The sequence below is a fragment of the Pholis gunnellus genome (assembly GCF_910591455.1).
Source record: "Pholis gunnellus genome assembly, chromosome: 3".
In the NCBI taxonomy this organism is placed as follows: domain Eukaryota; kingdom Metazoa; phylum Chordata; class Actinopteri; order Perciformes; family Pholidae; genus Pholis; species Pholis gunnellus.
In genome coordinates, this window is record NC_136529.1 from 26,636,186 (window position 1) to 26,654,699 (window position 18,514).

The 18,514-nt window shown below is 41.3% G+C and overlaps 4 protein-coding genes across 6 annotated transcripts in view; 3 read left to right on the forward strand and 1 right to left on the reverse strand.

Annotated features, from left to right (window-relative positions):
• The first annotated feature begins 729 nt into the window (after nt 1-729).
• On the forward strand, nt 730-3,139 carry LOC306693849 (nuclear factor 7, brain-like). Its single transcript, XM_079156505.1, has 2 exons — nt 730-787; nt 994-3,139. Exon 2 carries the CDS (start codon nt 1,011-1,013, stop codon nt 2,391-2,393), a length of 1,383 nt encoding a protein of 460 aa, XP_079012631.1. The 5' UTR covers nt 730-787; nt 994-1,010; the 3' UTR covers nt 2,394-3,139.
• A 1,461-nt stretch (nt 3,140-4,600) lies between these two features.
• Nucleotides 4,601-6,635, forward strand: LOC306693848 (nuclear factor 7, brain-like). The gene is made up of 2 exons (XM_079156504.1): nt 4,601-4,730; nt 4,807-6,635. The coding sequence occupies exon 2, from the start codon at nt 4,824-4,826 to the stop codon at nt 6,204-6,206; it is 1,383 nt and encodes a 460-aa protein (XP_079012630.1). The 5' UTR covers nt 4,601-4,730; nt 4,807-4,823; the 3' UTR covers nt 6,207-6,635.
• Nucleotides 4,609-18,514, forward strand: part of LOC306693846 (nuclear factor 7, ovary-like) — a 37,237-nt gene continuing 23,331 nt past the window's right edge. For all 3 annotated transcript variants that reach the window (XM_079156500.1, XM_079156501.1, XM_079156502.1), the window contains exon 1: nt 4,609-4,730. The gene's annotated coding sequence lies outside the window, so the exon portion shown is untranslated. The remainder of the gene's footprint in view (nt 4,731-18,514) is intronic.
• aldh4a1 (aldehyde dehydrogenase 4 family, member A1) lies at nt 8,094-17,436 on the reverse strand. Its single transcript, XM_079156486.1, has 15 exons — nt 17,299-17,436; nt 15,027-15,120; nt 14,847-14,939; nt 14,243-14,290; nt 13,863-14,018; nt 13,353-13,502; nt 13,075-13,149; nt 12,746-12,933; nt 12,065-12,138; nt 11,341-11,537; nt 10,797-10,844; nt 10,543-10,695; nt 10,327-10,448; nt 9,973-10,091; nt 8,094-9,498 (listed from the first exon to the last, which is right to left on the reverse strand). Exons 1-15 carry the CDS (start codon nt 17,337-17,339, stop codon nt 9,386-9,388), a joined length of 1,671 nt encoding a protein of 556 aa, XP_079012612.1. The 5' UTR covers nt 17,340-17,436; the 3' UTR covers nt 8,094-9,385.

Consider the following 18,514-nt stretch of genomic DNA (forward strand, 5'->3'; position numbering starts at 1 on the left):
AGTAAATACATGATGTATACAACTAATGCACATTAACCATAAACACCAAATATCAGATGAAATAATCAGCATTAAATACATCTGTATCAATCACCTAGATAAATATAATGTTTAAATACACGTATACTGCCGTCTAGTGGTAGAAAGGGTGAACTCGTGGTTTCTCTCCTTCACACCTCGAGTGAAGCAGCTTCTCACAGAAGAAGCTTTTTATAAAGTCTGCATACAAACTTGCTGTCACGTGATACATTCCATGAAACCATCGTCTGCGCTCTCCGAGCAGAGGGAGTCCTTCTAGTTCTCTCTGGATCTCTTCTTACTCGTTCCCGTGTCAGTGTGTTTGTGTTCAGCACAAATCTGCAGGTTGTGTGTGTGTGTTTTTTTTGTTGCTTTCTGTCCAAAGCTGTTCAGTTGGCCGACTGACGTCACACGTCAACTTCTGCTGCAGCCGACTGTCTGATATCCAGGGCTGTGGGTGTTTAGGCAGCCACTCGTTTCTTGCAAAAAAAATGTCGCAAATAAAAGGAGAGAATGAGTCGAGATGTTTCGTGTTGTTCAGTTTTATTCCAACAACACGGGGGGGGGGGGGGGGGGGGGGGGGGGACTTGAAGCGATTAAGGAATATGCAAGAACTTCAATCTACTTTCAGTTCTGCTTATTGATCATTTATAATTTGTTCTCAGAGGGCTGACAGAGCTCCGCCCCTTACATAACAGCTTCTGAGACAAACAGGAAACAGTTTGTTACTGTTCAGTTCTCAGTGAGAAGAGACTCCGACAGACAGACGGTAAGATTTACCTTCATTACAAAGCTGTGACTTCAACTGAGGACAGTTACAGGTAGAAGGACTAGAGTACTGCAGTAGTACTGATGTAGTTCTACCTGCTGCTGACTGAGAAAATACTTAGAACACAAAGTGAAAGTAACTGAGGCAACTTTACGCAGCAGGGAAAATGAAATCCTGTTTTAACGTGCTGTCTGCTGTGTTTTCAGCTTCACTCAGAGACTAAATGGCTTCCAGATCAGAGGAGGATCTCTGCTGTCCGGTCTGTCATGAAGTCTTTAGAGATCCTGTTCTTCTGTCATGTAGCCACAGCTTCTGTAAAGACTGTCTGAAGAGCTGGTGGAGACAGAAACCAACTCAGGAGTGTCCAGTTTGTAAGAGAAGATCTTCAAAGAATCCACCTTTAAACCTGGCGTTAAAGAACCTGTGTGAGTCCTTCTTACTGGAGAGAGATCAGAGAGCTTCAGAGCCTCTCTGCAGTCTGCACTCTGAGAAACTCAAACTCTTCTGTCTGGACCATCAGCAGCCAGTGTGTGTCGTCTGCAGAGATTCAGAGAAACACAGCGACCACAGATTCAGACCCATCGATGAAGCTGCTCGACAACACAAGAAGAACCTTCAGGAAGCTCTGGAGCCCTTAAAGGAGAAGTTAAAGGTTCATGAAGAAGTTAAAGTGAAGTCTGATCAAACAGCAGAAGACATGAAGGTCCAGGCCCGACGCACAGAGAGGAAGATTAAGGAGCAGTTTAAGAAGCTTCACCAGTTTCTAGAGGAGGAAGAGGAGGCCAGGATGGCTGCACTGAGGGAGGAAGAGGAGCAGAAGAGTCAGATGATGAAGGAGAGGATGGAGGCTCTGAGCAGAGAGATAGCAGCTCTTTCAGACACAGTCAGAGCCACAGAGGACGAGCTGAGAGCTGAAGACGTCTCATTCCTGAACAACTACAAGGCTGCAGTGGAAAGAGTCCAGCAGCGCCCCCTGCTGGAGGATCCACAGCTGCTCTCAGGAGCTCTGATAGACGAGGCCAAACACCTGGGCAACCTGACCTTCAACATCTGGAACAAGATGAAGGACATGGTCTCCTACGCTCCTCTGATTCTGGACCCAAACACTGCTGGTCCAGAACTCATCCTGTCTGAAGATCTGACCAGTGTGAGACGAGGAGAGAGACAGCAGCTTCCTGATAATCCAGAGAGGTTTGATAAACGCAGCGCTGTTCTGGGCTCTGAGGGATTTAACTCAGGGACTCACAGCTGGGATGTCGAGATTGGAGACAGTATAAACTGGAGACTGGGTGTGTTAGCAGAGTCTGTACGGAGGAAGGGAGACATACTGTCTGGATTATTGAGAATAGGGTTCTATGAGGGTGGATACTCAACATGGTCACCACCAGGTCCATCCACTTATCTCTTTGTGCCGAAGAAGCTCCAGAGGATCAGAGTGAATCTGGACTGGAACAGAGGAAAGCTGTCGTTCTCTGATCTTGATACTAACACACACATACACACCTTCACACACACTTTCACTGAGAGGATGTTTCCATACATTCACACAAGAGATAAAGTGAAGATATCACCACTGAAGGTCTGTGTGTCAAAACAACAGGTCTGAGAGAGACTTTAGTCTGAACATGGAGATTATCAGTTATTGACCTTCTTAAAATGTACCTCCTGTGTCTCTATGTTTTTACTTTTCAGCAGCAAACTGTAACAGGAAACTAGAGATGCACTAATCTGATCTGTCAGTATTTTTTCAGACCTCCGGTAAGAAGTGAACCTCCGTCGTACGACTGAAAACCCAGGGTTAACCCTGACGTCCCCTCGCTTACCCCAAATCCTGCTCCGTAGTTCAGGTTGGAAGAAAAAGTGGCATATAAACACAGAAATGAGATGATGAGAAATCAAGACACATGTGATCAGAAACCTGGATGTTGTTAGAATCATAATAACTGTAAATAACCAGGTTTCTTATGATCCATGTAAACAAAAATATACGAGCAACCAACTTTCCTTCTTTTATGATAATTTCAGTAAGCTGTAAGAAGATATCAATTAAGTTTCTCTGCTGACTGAATGACTGAGATTACTTTGATCGGACAAAACAAAAGATATTTTATCATATAAATAAAGTTTTGCCTCTTCGTGACAACAGATGGGTCGAGATCTTTTTTGAGTTTTCATTCATGTATTTGTGTTATAAACTATATTTACAGGCTCTGTCTTCACTGACTGTTACCTGTCATGTTATTGTAGTTTGTTCTGTCTATAACTGGAGACACGTTGTTGTTGTTATGTATATATTGATCTGTATGAAGTGTGGCTTATGTGAATGAAATGTAAAGAGAAATGTGATGCCAAATCAAATAAAGGAAAATTATGAACAAAGAAAATAAAACAGTGGTGATTATTATACAAACTGTAGATCTGATACCAGTGATCATAATTAAAATATATAGTGGTCATATCTTCATGTGTTGTGTTCATTAAAATGTTCATCAGTCTGATTGTAAAGATACAGTCTGGTCTGGAGTTATATATGTATATATATATATATATTTATTTAAATTAAAAGGGATTACTAAACTCACTCTGTCAATATCAGCAGTGAGGCTTCCTACTCTCATCCCAACCATTTCAGAATCAGTTTCAAACTGGCCCAGTGCTCACTAGATAAACCAGCAGAACCAGGTGATCCATAAAAGTAAAGATGCAATCCTCAGGTCACCATGCCGAAACTCTCAACTCATGGGCTGCACCCTTTGTCAACCTTCTCCAGCTTCATAAAACATAGACTGGATGGATAAACACCTATGACCGTTCCAGCATCTTTGAACAGGTAAAACATTCCCTCATTACTGAAGAGTTGATCAACCACGACTGCCCCACAATGTCAAGTCTTCAGCATTTCAGTAGCAATCTCATCCACCCCAACACCTTGAGACTGTGGTGCTTTTAAACTACCTCAGGTCTTTGTCAGATAATTAGTAAATAAGGTTACAACTGTTCCTCAGAGTGATCCTTCTACCATCACACAATATCTTTAGTCCAGGTCAGCAGATCTCATCTTCTGAGAAACAGCGAGGGCAAAGCTCTGCCTCCCCCTCTGGAGTCGTCAGACATTTTGCTTGAACCTCTTTGAGGCCAACTGAAAGTCTTTCTCCATGGCCTCCCTAAACTATTCCTCTTCATTCATTCAACATCTTCCTCCTGATACCCGTCTGTGACTTCAGGAGTCCAATGGACCAACAAAGCCTGAAAGAACTCCTTCAGCTTGACGGCCTCTTTCACAAGCAGCTTCTTTGGATAACAACAGGCACCAAAGTTGATATTTATGTATATTGTGTATTGTGTATTTTCCCCCCATTTCTTGTTCTTTGATGTATAATTATGGAATCTTTCAATAGTCACCTTACAATCTACATTTACAGCACATTGAACTCTCCTGTTTCTGTAACACAATGGAGACGCTTTAACACCATCTGGTTTTGTGTGATCTTTGCTCAACATTATTACATTACAATGTGAGAAATAACCTTTGAAATCAAAATCCTGCAACACTTCACTGATCAAAGTTCCATCACAGCTGAATGATATTTTATGAGCTCCATGAAGATAAAAATGTCCCGTACGATATAGATGAAATAACACCTGTTAATCATCACCTCGTATTAGAACGAGGTGATGGAACTTTGGAATGAAACACACCCCTGTGTTACAGGTGAAGCGTTTATCAGAGGAGGAGTGACAAAGCTCCACCCCTCACCTGACTCACCTGAGACAAACAGTTTGTGATTCTTCCTCGCTAGAGAGACACAGACTGAGAGAGAGACGATCAGATTCACCTTCAGACCAAACTAACAACTTCCTCTGAGTGAGTTCATCTACAGGAGAGAAAAGAGGAAAACTACAACACTGCTGCTTCAACCTGCTGACGCTCCACACACTGAATGTGAGTTTGACTAAAAACAGTGAAGTTAGTAGAGGAGGGAGGAGAGCCATGACTGATGTACTTTCTGTGTTTTCAGCTTCACTCAGAGACTAAATGGCTTCCAGATCAGAGGAGGATCACTGCTGTCCGGTCTGTCATGAAGTCTTTAGAGATCCTGTTGTTCTGTCATGTAGCCACAGCTTCTGTAAAGACTGTCTGAAGAGCTGGTGGAGACAGAAACCAACTCGGGAGTGTCCACTATGTAAGAGAAGAACTTCAAAGAATCCACCTTGTAACCTGGTGTTAAAGAACCTGTGTGAGTCCTTCTTACAGGAGAGACATCAGAGAGCTTCAGAGACTCTCTGCAGTCTGCACTCTGAGAAACTCAAACTCTTCTGTCTGGACCATCAGCAGCCAGTGTGTCTCGTCTGCAGAGATTCCGAGAAACACAGCGACCACAGATTCAGACCCATCGATGAAGCTGCTCGACAACACAAGAAGAACCTTCAGGAAGCTCTGGAGCCCTTAAAGGAGAAGTTAAAGGTTTATGAAGAAGTTAAAGTGAAGTCTGATCAAACAGCAGAACACATGAAGGTCCAGGCCCGACGCACAGAGAGGAAGATTAAGGAGCAGTTTAAGAAGCTTCACCAGTTTCTAGAGGAGGAAGAGGAGGCCAGGATGGCTGCACTGAGGGAGGAAGAGGAGCAGAAGAGTCAGATGATGAAGGAGAAGATGGAGGCTCTGAGCAGAGAGATAGCAGCTCTTTCAGACACAGTCAGAGCCACAGAGGACGAGCTGAGAGCTGAAGACGTCTCATTCCTGAACAACTACAAGGCTGCAGTGGAAAGAGTCCAGCAGCGCCCCCTGCTGGAGGATCCACAGCTGCTCTCAGGAGCTCTGATAGACGAGGCCAAACACCTGGGCAACCTGGCCTTCAACATCTGGATCAAGATGAAGGACATGGTCTCCTACACTCCTGTGATTCTGGACCCAAACACTGCTCGTCCAGACCTCATCCTGTCTGAAGATCTGACCAGTGTGAGACGAGGAGAGAGACAGCAGCTTCCTGATAATCCAGAGAGGTTTGATAAACACTCGTCTGTTCTGGGCTCTGAGGGATTTAACTCAGGGAGTCACAGCTGGGATGTCGAGGTAGGAGACAGTACACGCTCATCACTTGGTGTGTTAGCAGAGTCTGTCCAGAGGAAGGGAAACATACAGTCTGGATTATGGAGAATATTGTTCTATGAAGGTAAATACTCAGTATGGTCACCATCAGCTCCAGTCACTGATCTCAAAGTGCAGAAGAAGCTCCAGAGGATCAGAGTGAATCTGGACTGGAACAGAGGAAAGCTGTCGTTCTCTGATCCTGATACTAACACACACATACACACCTTCACACACACTTTCACTGAGAGGATGTTTCCATACATTACTACTTCAGATAAAGTGAAGATATTACCACTGTGTCAAAACAACAGGTCTGATAGACTTTAGTCTGAAGGTGGTGATTAGTAAACAACTCTTCACTTCTTAAAAGTGAATATGAGTCCATCTATTTATGTAGATTGTGTACATGCACGAGAAAACAAATGATGAATTCAGTTTAAACTTTATTGATCTCTGTCTGTCAGATATTTGCAGTTTTAAGTAACAAGACCTCAAAGAATTGATGATGTGTGTTTGATAGAAACACTTTAAACTCTAACATACGATGCTACCAGTGATAATCAATCAATCAGACCTCTGATCAGGTTATGTAACGTGGAAACATGATATTGGAGAATTTTAAAGTTTCAATAGAAGAACACAAGTTTAATGTTTTAACGTGATGGTTTTCAAAGTAAAGTATCAACTAATATTTAATCATGTTTGTAAGAATAAAATGATTTTGATCTTTCTTTGCTTCTATAATAAAGGGGTTAACAAAACTAAAGTGTTGTATTGTTTCATGGTGTACACAAACTCAGCAGGTAGAGCGGGACGTCCACTGATCGCAGGGTCGTGGGTTCGATTCCCAGCTCCTCCTGTCCTTGATTACCAACATTTATAACTACATTGTTACCAAATGGAAAAGATTGAAAAGCATTCAATGGCAATCCAAAATGTGTTCTTATTAAAGGCTTATAAGTAACCTATAAAACAATATATATTAACCATTATTACAGTTATTAAGTACAACTTATGAATCATCTGTGAAGGATGTTTTATTAGAAAGTAGAACCAAAATCTTTATCAGCAGATTAACTTGTGATTATAGCTGTCAAATAAATACATATGTTGTAGTGGAAGTATAAAGTAACAGCAAATAAATACACTGGAATAAGTTGAACTAAAGCAAAGTTTTGTCACGAACACTCTCGTCATAGATTTTTCACCATTTATTGCAACAAATGGAAATACAAATTTTCAATCGCTTTCAGTGGATCTTTGGTTTTCACTGCAGAGAGGAAGACCCAATTGCTTCAGGTATGCTTGAGTGCACTAATGCATCGGGTAGTAAACAGAACTAAATCATACATAACTCGCATCACAGGTCAAAAGCAGATTTAAATAGGTGAGCTTAAAGTGCAGTTTTGAAAGTTGCGAGTGACGGAGAATGTCTGAGGTGCTGGAGGAGAAAGTTCCAGAGGGAGGGGGCAGCAATAGAGAAGGCCCTGATACATAATAGTCATTGTGGAGGTTTGTTTATGGCTTTTTGCCGGTTCCACCTACAGTCTTTGGGCATATCTATGAGTTACACTCGTCTTCTTTTTGTTTCTTTACAGTACATTTTATTTGTACGCCCTCTGGGGTTTCGGAGAATAATGCAGCACAGAGAGTATCAATGAGTCTTTACATACCTGGAGCTTGTGCGCTGTCTGCAGAGGAGAAGCACGAGTACAAACAAAGCTTAAAGTGGAGGTATTGGGGTCCAGGTCGGAGTCTTCATGCCAGACAGTGATTTATTGAGGTCTGAGGGGAAGATTAGGGAGAACCGGGAGAAGAACCGACCTATTTCAACCAGTTGGTTGTAGATGGTCTCATGTTTTTCTTTGTAGAATGAAAGATCCGTAAGCTGATTCATGGAGGTTTGTTCAGGACGGACATCGGAGATAATGATATCACAGGAAAGTGTACGTCAAAAACATGTGTTTCATGTCTGTGTGGTCAGATTTGACTAATTTACAACAGAGAGAAGGAATTTGATTTTTGGCTATGACCTTGTTAAAGCAGCGTTACTGTGGCCCCATGGACTGTGGCCCCTCACTGTTATAAACTATAATACAGCCATAATATATATATATATATATATATATATATATATATATATATATATACATAAAAATCAAAACCAATAAATGATTAGAAGCAGAGAAACAACAAAATTAGCCCAAATTAAGATAGTAATAATTTAATATTTATTGTTAAAAATGAACTATCTACAGTCTTTCACAGTTACTAAAGCAGGCACGTTCTGAAAATAACATTCTGCTGCATTTGATTGAGGACAGCAAGAGATCAAATATAAAATACTCTTCAGAAAATATTTGTTTCTCATAAAGTTTGATAAAAGACAAACCAGCAGAAATGTCAGTCATTATGAACATTTTCATCACTTTAAAAATGCAAAGTGACATTACAACATGTAACGAGGGAAATCACAGCAGGTTACACATTAAAGTCATCAAATTCAAACTTCAAGACACTTTCACAGCTGACTTGAATTACACTGAAAATAACTGCTGTGTATTTATGTTTTTTAATAATCTTGCTTGTTAATCAGAGGACACATTTCACCGCGACACATAAATCTAACAAATTTGGGACAAAAGAGGAAACAAACTGTTTCACACAGATCTCTGAAATGATATAGAATATATGAACTTTACACTAACAGATATGAGACATTAATGGCCTTTGTGTTCAGAGACGTAACATAGAGGAAAACTTGTTATGTTCCGATATTGACCTAAAATAATATTTGAATTCGATGTGGGGCTGCAACTTACAGTTATTTTCATTTTTTTAATAAATCTTTCAGGTATTCTCTCAATTAATCATTCAAGCTGAAATCTTCAAATGTTTTTAACCAACAGTCCAAAACACCGGCTGAATATCTATCATCAGAATCATTATAACTGTATTTTAACTGCTACTGTGTAAAGAGAATACTGCTGTTAAAAAGAACCTGATTTGTTTAAGGTGTTTGCTAACCAAATGTTATTGCACTTTTGTTCAAATAGCAGTACTTTCAAAATAAAAGTGCGCAATACACTACTTTTGAATTCATTATTGAATTTTGCGCATAACAATGCAATTAATCGCAAAAAAATCATGCGATTAATCACGATTAAAAATTTTAATCGTTACCCAGCACTAATTAAAATATATATATATTTATAGTTGAGCATCAATAGACAGTTTTTCTTTGACAACAAACATCGTTGGACGGCAACTAATTAACAGCGAAGAAAACGAGCGGATAAAGTGTGCAGAGGATCGTCACCACGGAGCTCCAGATTGATGGACGGAAGACTTTCTCACCACTCTGCTGCTGATTCTGCTCCATTCGTGTCCACAAGACTCCTCGTTTCATGTCACAGAAAGTCCACCTGTTGTTGTTGGCGATTAGAGAATCAGCTGGTGCAGGGAGGGGGGGGCTCCGACTGGACCAGCAGGCAGCAGCACTGGACTCAGCCCATGTAGGAGTAGCTCCAGTCTGTGAGGGGGACGTGGGTCTGCTTGACCACCTGCGGCGACGTCCATCTCAGGACGTAGTGTGGACCTCCGGGTTTGTCATTCGTTCCTTGATAGAGAGGAAAGTTCAGTTTATATTTATTTATTTATTCTGAATATATTAAGAGTAAATCCAACTCTGACGTGTCCAACATGAAGCTAAACAATGTATCCAGTAGAATACTCTCCACAGACCTAATAAACAAGAAAACTATCCTCATGAACTGAAAATCAAGACGTAAAATCAGTATTACAAATCTACTAATCCAACACATACAAAAATAAAAAAACACTGACTGTGATTTAATTTGGAATACATTTGTTAAAACCCTTAACTCTTACATTTTACACAAACGTCACTAATCAACTCTTTCTGCCTGGTCACCATCCACAATAAAGATACACACCATCATTGGTGTATGTATATATATATATATATATATATATATATATATATAGAATTATTCTAATTCTAATTATTCTTTATTAATTATCGTTGTAATAATACTTAATACATTTTATTGATATTAAAACCAACTGTTACCTGAAGTTCTGGCTCCACCAAATGGCTGCTGAGCAACAACGGAGCCGGTGCATTTATCGTTCACGTAGTAGTTCCCCGCAGCGTTTCTCAAGACTTTAGCGGCCTCGTCAATCACATTCCTGCAAAACACAAACAAACATGTTATGAATGAATCACAACAAACTCTGCAGCGTTTTCTAAGTGGATTTATATATTTTTTCTCCGTTATGTCCTGAACGATGAGTTAAAACATGCCTAGACTCCTGATAAAAAACGTGTCCCTCTAAGTCTCCCGATGAATCCTGGTCCCCGTCTTACACATGCATGTGTATGTGTGTGTGTGTGTGTGTGTGTGTGTAGATAAACGTGTCTCACTGGTCCTGAGCGAACACTGCTCCCGTCAGAGCGTAGGGAGACGTGTTGTCTATCAGCTGCAGCACCTCTTTGTAGTCGTTCTCTGGATACACATAAACGGCAAGAACGGGCCCGAAGATCTCCTGCACGACACAAAAAACACAACGAATGTTTGTAACATAACGTACACTCTGCCGTGTGTGTGTGTGTGTGTGTGTGAAGATGAGCGGTCTGCACCTCGCTCATGATGGCGTCCCGCGGGTCCGTGGTCTCGATGATGGTCGGCTCCACAAAGTAACCCTTGCTGTTGTCATAGTTTCCGCCAGCGACGATTTTCAAACCGGAGGAGGACTTGGCGCGGTCGAGCCACATCTTTATCCGAGCAAACGACTGCAGGAGGACACGGAAGAGGGAGTGCAGTGAGTATAAAACACAAAGAACACAATAAAAAGAGGACTTTATTTTGAAATAGCGGTAGAAGGAAGCTCCACCTTGTCGTCGATCACAGCCGAGAGGAAGGTGCCGAAGTCTTCAACAGGCTGAAGGACAGAAACATAATTAATCATTAACAACGTTGATGGGTTTCGATTCCCGGTATTAAACGGGCACCAAAGTATTGATGAGCTTCTTTTTAACGTTCTGGTGTAATTTATCGTCACACTGTTGCATCTCTTCTGCTCTGTGTCGGAGCTGAGCTCCTACAAGCACACGCAGTACTTTAGTAGTACTCACACCTCCCACAGTGAGCTACTGTGTACTTAGTACTTTAGTAGTATCCATGTCTAATACTGTGAGCTGCTGTGTACTTAGTACTTTAGTAGTATCCACATCCAATACTGTGAGTTGCCGGTGAATGTAGTACTTTAGTAGTACTCACGTCTCCCACTGTGAGCTGCTAGTGAACGTAGTACTTTAGTAGTACTCACGTCTCCCACTGTGAGCTGCTAGTGAACGTAGTACTTTACCAGTACTTTAGTAGTACTCACTTCTCCCACTGTGAGCTGCTAGTGAACGTAGTACTTTAGTAGTACTCACGTCTCCCACTTTGAGCTGCCGGTGAATGTCCAGCAGCTGATCCCTGATCTGCGGCCACAGGCTGTCCGGTACGTACATCCTGGAGCAGGCGGAACACTTCTGACCTCCGTACTCGAAGGCTGAGCGGATCGTTCCCTTCACCACGCTCTCCACTTCCGCAGACTTGTGGACAAAGTGGAAGTTCTTCCCGCCGCACTCTGAAAGTGTGAACAGAAAACTCTTCTCTCAACATGTGTTAAAGGAAAGACAGACTCTGGCTCTGATCTGGAGTCAGTTTGACTTCAATCAGATCATCGGTGTCTTTGAAATCCCTTCTTCAAAAGGTTCTTTTACAGGAAACCGCTTATGAATATTTCATTTGTTGCTGGATTTAATCATCCCTCTCTGGCCATTATATTTTATCCTCTAGTGTTATGTTTATTATGGTTTTATGACCCTTCTGTTTGTGTTCTTTTCTATTATTTTATATCTGATATTTTCTGTTCAGCACTTTGTTACCTAGTTAAGAGACGTGATAAATAAATAAAGTTTATTATTACGAGAAATGTCAAGCTTACGTTTTATTTGATGTACGTTTAGTATATATTGAAGAACGTATCGACTGTTCAACATTTGGTTGAATCCTCTCCTCATGATAAATATATATATTTATTTTCTGTCAGTGTGTATGAACCATCACTCTCTGTTTTCTGACTGATTGTCTCGTTTCAGAGGTTCTGCTCACCTCCTGCCAGTCGAGGGAAAGTCCTGTAGGAGTCCAGGTTCTGAGCGACCTGCTTCCAAAGACGCTTGAATGTCCTAAAAAAACCCCAAAAACAAGAAGAGCTTAATTTAAAGCATTTATATGGTGTGATAGATAGATACACATACACATACACACACATCACAGGATTAACAAAGCCATATTACAGACACTGTGATGCCATATTAACATTAAGCTTTAACATTTATCTTATATGACTTTAAAGGGATATGACTGATATTTTGAAGTGTGGTTGTGTGAGGTACTTTTCCATAGTCAGTGTGTTGCTACAGTATATAATACGTTCACCTCTTTACTTTGCTGTCAGACAGACCTTTCTGACGGGAAACTGGTAGTGATTATTTTTTTTAGGCGTCTAAAATACGTAATAAAAGACTTGAAACAATCCGAACTATCCCTTTAAGTTGCAGTGTTTACAAGGCCTGAACAAGAAGAAGATACATTTCAGTTAATGAGTTTCCCCTTCAATGACACACCGAGTCATATTTTAACCAGGTAAAGCAGCATGTGTTGTGGTTCATGTCTGTGCAGCAGCTCAAAGTGCAAAGTGGCGATGAAGTTTTAAACGAATAGAGCTGGTGTTTAAGCCAAACTTTTATGCACATCTGAAAACACAACTCCCAGTAAAAGAGATCTCCTTACGGGACGCTGCCGGTGAAGTTGATGCCCGCCAGGTGCTCAGAGGAGGTGACGGCGTCTCCGAACACGGGACCGTCGGCTGGTAGGAACTGGATAATGTTTGGCGGGAGGCCGCACTCCCTCAGGACTTTGTAGACGGCGTAGCTGGCAGACATGGCGGTGTCGCTGGGCTTCCACAGCACCACGTTACCCTGAACAAAAAACAGACGGCAACACGCCTTCAGTGAGAATCTCTTTGTATATTGATCGTCCAAAAGACGCCGGAGTATGCCCTCTGTATTGAATGCATTCCTCCTGAGCTGAATCACAGAAGATGACATAATCACACTCACCATCACAGCAGGAGTTCCTGCCAGGTTTCCACCAATAGCGGTGAAGTTAAAAGGAGCCACGGCTGCTACAAACCCCTGAGGGGGAAAGAATGTAGATAAACAGGAAGTGAATATACATTTATTTATTGGACAATGTTATAAAAAGCTCTGCAAACACCCAGTCCTGACATATAATCAAACAAAACACTGATTTTGTTCCATTTAAAGAACAATAACACTAATTCTGGGTTATTTATTCAGACCGTAAACAAACATTTATTAATAAGTTCATAAATAACCTCCAGCCCACGATACAGCATGGTGTTCGTGCTTCCCTCGGCGTCGAGCGGCTGCTGTTTCTCCAGCTCGACGGCATGTTTGGCGTTAAATCTGAAGAAGTCAATCAGCTCTGCAGCGGCGTCGATCTCCGCCTGGACCACCGTCTTACCCTGCGCCACAAAGACAGATAAACAATTAAATATCAATGCATACAAAAGGGTTTTTTCATCACAGGCGAGTGTGTTTAACGGTGCCTCGCTACGTTGTTTGGGTTGCGTTCAAAAGGATAAGTTTGAATTCAAAACCGACTTTTGGAGAAAGTGACGTCGGGCTGAGCCATTAATCACATTTAAAAACAGACATTGTGATGTAATAGAACGCCGTTTTTTTAAACCTGCGATTTAAAGAGGAAAAAATAAACAATCGCAATATTGTCTAAAAATGACAAGTGTGATTATTTTCCCATGTTGTTCGGCTCTAAAGTGACGGCGCCAGACCCCCAGAGAGTTTGCCCCCCGTGTCTCCTGTACCTGCCCGATCATGGTCTTGGCGAGGACCTCGGCTCTCTTGGGTCCAGCGATGACATCGGCGGCCTTGAAGAGGACCTGGGCTCGGTCCTGGACGGGCTTCAGGTCCCACTCTCTCCTCGCTGCCACGGACGCCAGGATGGCTCTGTTGATCAGCTCCTGTCACGTTCAGGATAGAGGCCTTTATGTTTATAATATTAACATCATTTCAAAGTCCCACATTTGGTACAATTAAGCTTATAAAAGTTAGTTATTGGGGTTTGTTAAAATAGTTAAAACCAGTTATAAAATATGAAAATAGCATCTTTACACTACGTGTAAATACACCAAAGATAATGATAAATGCAGCCCAAAGATCTAGAACATCTTTTATAATAACTTACCGTGTCAGCATAACAGAACTTTGCCACTTTATGGGAGTGATTGAACGGCTTTGAAAGGAAACAAAGAAAGTCAATGAGTTATGACATTGCCAAGGAAAAATAACGCCGCCGTGTGAGCAGTGTTCTTGTTCTCTACGGTGTTCCTCAAGGTCTCTGGGTGTTATTGTGGTATTTTTTACCAGTTTTATGAATTTCCAATTGTGTGGTGGAACGGCGTCAACCGTACAAAATGCTGAAACAACTTGTGAGACATTGAGACATGGTTCTTATCATCATAAGGTTCTGAGCCCCTAAACACTTTAAACTTTCAACATTTGAATAGGCGACTAAACCAAAACACGATGTTTATTACAGACATACGACTAAAACACCTTCAACGCTCTGCTGAGCTGCAGCTCAAATGAAGAATTACAGATGATTTGTACCACTTCTATGAGGCATGTACGGTTGACCTGCTATCGCCCCCTAAAAATAAAAATAAGACATAAATGGGTCTGTGTGGGTCTCTTCGGGTTCACTACAGTCGTTTCTAACAGTGAACGTGAATGAATGCATGTTTGAATAATGATGCCAGTAGTGATACGTTCTGTTGACTTTTACTCACGGATAGCTGATATCTGATGTCTTTGGTCCACACGTGTTCGTCTCCGACCACGCACGGGATCTCCTCCGTCTTCCCCTTCAGACTGTCCAAGGCCTACGGCGGGAACAATCCAGACGCATGATCAGAAGTCATTACATCAACTCTTAGGTCCGTCTTTGGGATTGTTTCAGGTGAACAAACCTTCAGCAGCTCTTTTCTTTCGGCGCTCCCCTCGGTGAAACCAAGGATCGGCTCATTCTTCACCTCCACCGCCGCACAAGGGAACGTTTTGAACCTTCAAAAACACAAACAAACGCAAAACTGTGTTTAATGCAACTATAAAAACAGTCAGTCAAACTCCGTGTACTGTATTATATAATCCAGCAGGGAAGCAGGTTCAGCTGGGCCTCTGACCTGAATTGGCCTTAAACTGGCCATAAAGGTCTGGGCCGTGGTGGAGGATGTTCAACTCCTTTAATGAATACACGGGATCAAACATAACTAAGATCATGAACTGCATGTTTCCCAGTCATAGACTTTGTCCAGCCACTTGAGTTGAAGCTGTAATAAGTTTAACAGCTTCAGCATGAACTTAAACTACATTTAGAGCTCCGGAAAACTGCTAAGATGAATCCGGAGAGACTTTAAAACATTAATGATGCAGATTTTTTAATTTGGACTGCGATGTTGTTAAGTTACGCCTGTTTGACAGGTCTGTAAATGAGTAGAAACAGGTCTGGAGTTCCTTTAACAGCTGTTGTTAATAGTAGATTAAGCTGCTGGTTCGACAGATTTACATGAAATTATTCAAAACGGGAACAATAGACTAAACTCGCTCACATGACTTGTAATCCTTTCTGCTGCTCTGCCTCTTTTCAAGCATAACATTCTCTGGTGTTAGTCTGAAAAGTGGAGATTTGCTGTTTTGTTTTGTTTTTAGAGTGTCAGTCAGACAAAACAATGGATTTAAAATATGTCAAGTCGAGCTTTAGTGACTTAATTTGATGAGTCACTTCAGTCTTAATTTTTCTGATGAACAATTCAAGTCTAGATTCATCACAGCTTGAACTCCGGTGTCCTCTCTCTCTCTTCATGTATGATTAACTACACTGGAGTGAACCTTATAAACTGAAGGTCACAGGAGGGGGGGGGGGGGCAGACAGGCCAGCTGGTGGCATGATAGGTTTTCTCATACATACGAGGTTCGCTCAAACGCAACCAAATCTCTCTCTGAAGCCTGAACACTGAGGGAGAAAGACAACAAACTCTCTTTTAACAGATGTCCCAGAAAAATCAAACATTTGTTCTTTTCCTCGGAATCAGCCGGCGGTTCTGAGAAGCAAGAGAAGAAGAAGAAGAAGTAGTAGTAGAGTTGTATCCAAGTGTTAGTGTTACTGGTGTTACTGGTGCACCCACTGCCACATACTGTACCTCATGAGCCTTCTTTACTGGCAGATAATAACCCAAACCCACCACACGTAAGGATGCCAATGTATTTGTACGATTGTTTAGCCTGTGAGCGTCGGTATGCTGGTTAGGAGTCCTGTCCTGGTGCTAAAGCTTTATTCAGGATGAGACGTTTACAGGAAACGTGGATATTCACCCCCCAGTTAGTCTCACATAGCTACATTCATCTGTTTTACTTTGTTTTAGGGCTACGAAATAAGAATGATCCCTGTGAGACAGCAAATGTTCTTCACATATTCTCTGCATGGGAACACAAACTGGGACGTGAATAACCGGGTTTAGATGTACTCCGAACATGTATGGTAACTTTGCATCCCTTTGTAAGTGTTTTGCATCTATTTTTGGTCATTTTAAATCTCTTTGTTATTGTTTTGCGTATCTTTCTTGGTAGTTTTGTGTCACTTTTTGGTATTTTGTTTCCGTTTATTTGTGGTTGTTTTGTGTTTCTTTGTAGTTGGGGGGTGGGACTGAATAACCATGTTTTTAGATGTACTCCAAATATGACCAACAACCAGGATACGGCTCATAAACCAGGAGACCAGTGAGCATGTTTACACACTAACACATGTCAAGACAATAGTCACAACTTTACTAGTTAACTAGCAATAACGCTGTAAGTAAGTCTGACTAGTTAACTAGTCAAGTCAAAGAGCATTCCAGCGGGTTAACTGGTGAGCATTTTGACTAACCGTCATATATTAATGGATATAGAATAAATGCTCAAACAGTGTTATTCATATGAAGCTAAAAGCAGCTACTTTAGCTACTTTCACCTGCTGCACTCACAGATTAGAGTTTATTATTAACGTTACATAACGTAAACCAGACTAACGGTTGAGGTTAACGTCAAATTACGTGTCAGCACCGACACATTAAGAAGTATTTAAGAATAGTAACAGGTGCTGGAGTGTCTTTAAGTTTAGCATTAGCTGACAGGTCGTCAGGTCGTCAGGTCGTTGTCGAGGTGAAGGAGTCTCGTGAAGGAGTCTCGTGCGTTGGTACCTACCCCCTCCAAGACTGGCTCACAGCCGCCCTCACGCGCAGCATGTTTTTATCCGAAAGGTGAAAAAGTACCAGTGAAAGTACTCTCCAATACTGCTGACCAGATATCGATACCTGATCAGATACAGCTCAGACAGTATTGACTGACTAACTAAACTAGCGTGTAAAGATACGACAACATGACCCGCCCTGAATCAGAGGCCGAGTGGGGCGGGCCATAGACGGGGTCGTAATATTTTATGGTATTAACGCTAACGTTTATTGTTGAATACCAGATTCCCGCTCATTGCTTTCCAATTAATTTAATAATAAGCATTTTAACGTTTTAATGAACGTAAGGATATACGTTTATTTTTTTGTAAACGTCCTCCCCATCCTGCGAAATGGTACCTTCCACGGGCGGGTCTGCGACCGGCCAATCAGCGGACATTTAAAATGTCCTCAGCCAATCACAGGGCCACATGTCAAAGTTCTATTTCTGAGCAGCCTCTTGAACTTTCGATCTCGTCTACACTGACTTCATTCATCACCGCCGAGTAGTTATGAATTAATTCAGACATATTCATCGAGATACACAGTGTAACACGGTCAGGATCGGAGAAGAACATTATAATAATAACCGATAATAAATGGTTAAATGTATGTACACCTGCACCTTTTCCCGGATTACCTGACCATATATTCTTCTCTATGTAATATTGCTGTTCTATATATTATTATATTACTACATTTCAACTCATAATACATCTTATATCTCCCATGCTATATCACAATGTACCATTTTGTATTGATATCAGTTCTGTTTATTTATTTAACTTTCTCTATTTATCTGTATTTGTGTCCTTGTTCTGCTGCTGCAACAACCGAATTTCCCCTTTTTTCATTTTTATCTTATCTCATAAAATATGTTATAGACATTATATACGTCATCAAAATGATGTGCAGTACAATGTACCATTTGTATAATATACTGCCAATAGTATTCAACTATAAAGTCGAAGGTAATGCATTGTACAAATTGAATATCTTATTTTTAGGGAACCGCTCTGAAATCTAAGGTGGTTTGGAACATTTTATTATTGTTAATATTATTATTAGTCCTCAGGGTTTTGTACTCGTTTTCTTCATATCTCCATTATTTGTAGGTCATGGAGCCAATAATTATCTGTCATGACACAGAATGACCACAAGACAGAGTCATAAACTTCTGACTGAAAGAC

Excerpts from the sequence above, each read along its gene's own strand:
- LOC306693848 (XM_079156504.1), top strand. The coding sequence starts at position 4,824 with ATGGCTTCCAGATCAGAGGAGGATCACTGCTGTCCGGTCTGTCATGAA.
- LOC306693849 (XM_079156505.1), top strand. The coding sequence starts at position 1,011 with ATGGCTTCCAGATCAGAGGAGGATCTCTGCTGTCCGGTCTGTCATGAA.
- aldh4a1 (XM_079156486.1), bottom strand. The coding sequence starts at position 17,339 with ATGCTGCGCGTGAGGGCGGCTGTGAGCCAGTCTTGGAGGGG. Across the intron at positions 11,538-12,064 it reads TTTCCCTCGACTGGCAGGAG|AGTGCGGCGGGAAGAACTTC; the intron begins GTGAGCAGAACC and ends TCACACTTTCAG. Across the intron at positions 10,092-10,326 it reads GCAGTGTTCGCTCAGGACCA|GAATGTGATTGACGAGGCCG; the intron begins GTGAGACACGTT and ends TGTGTTTTGCAG.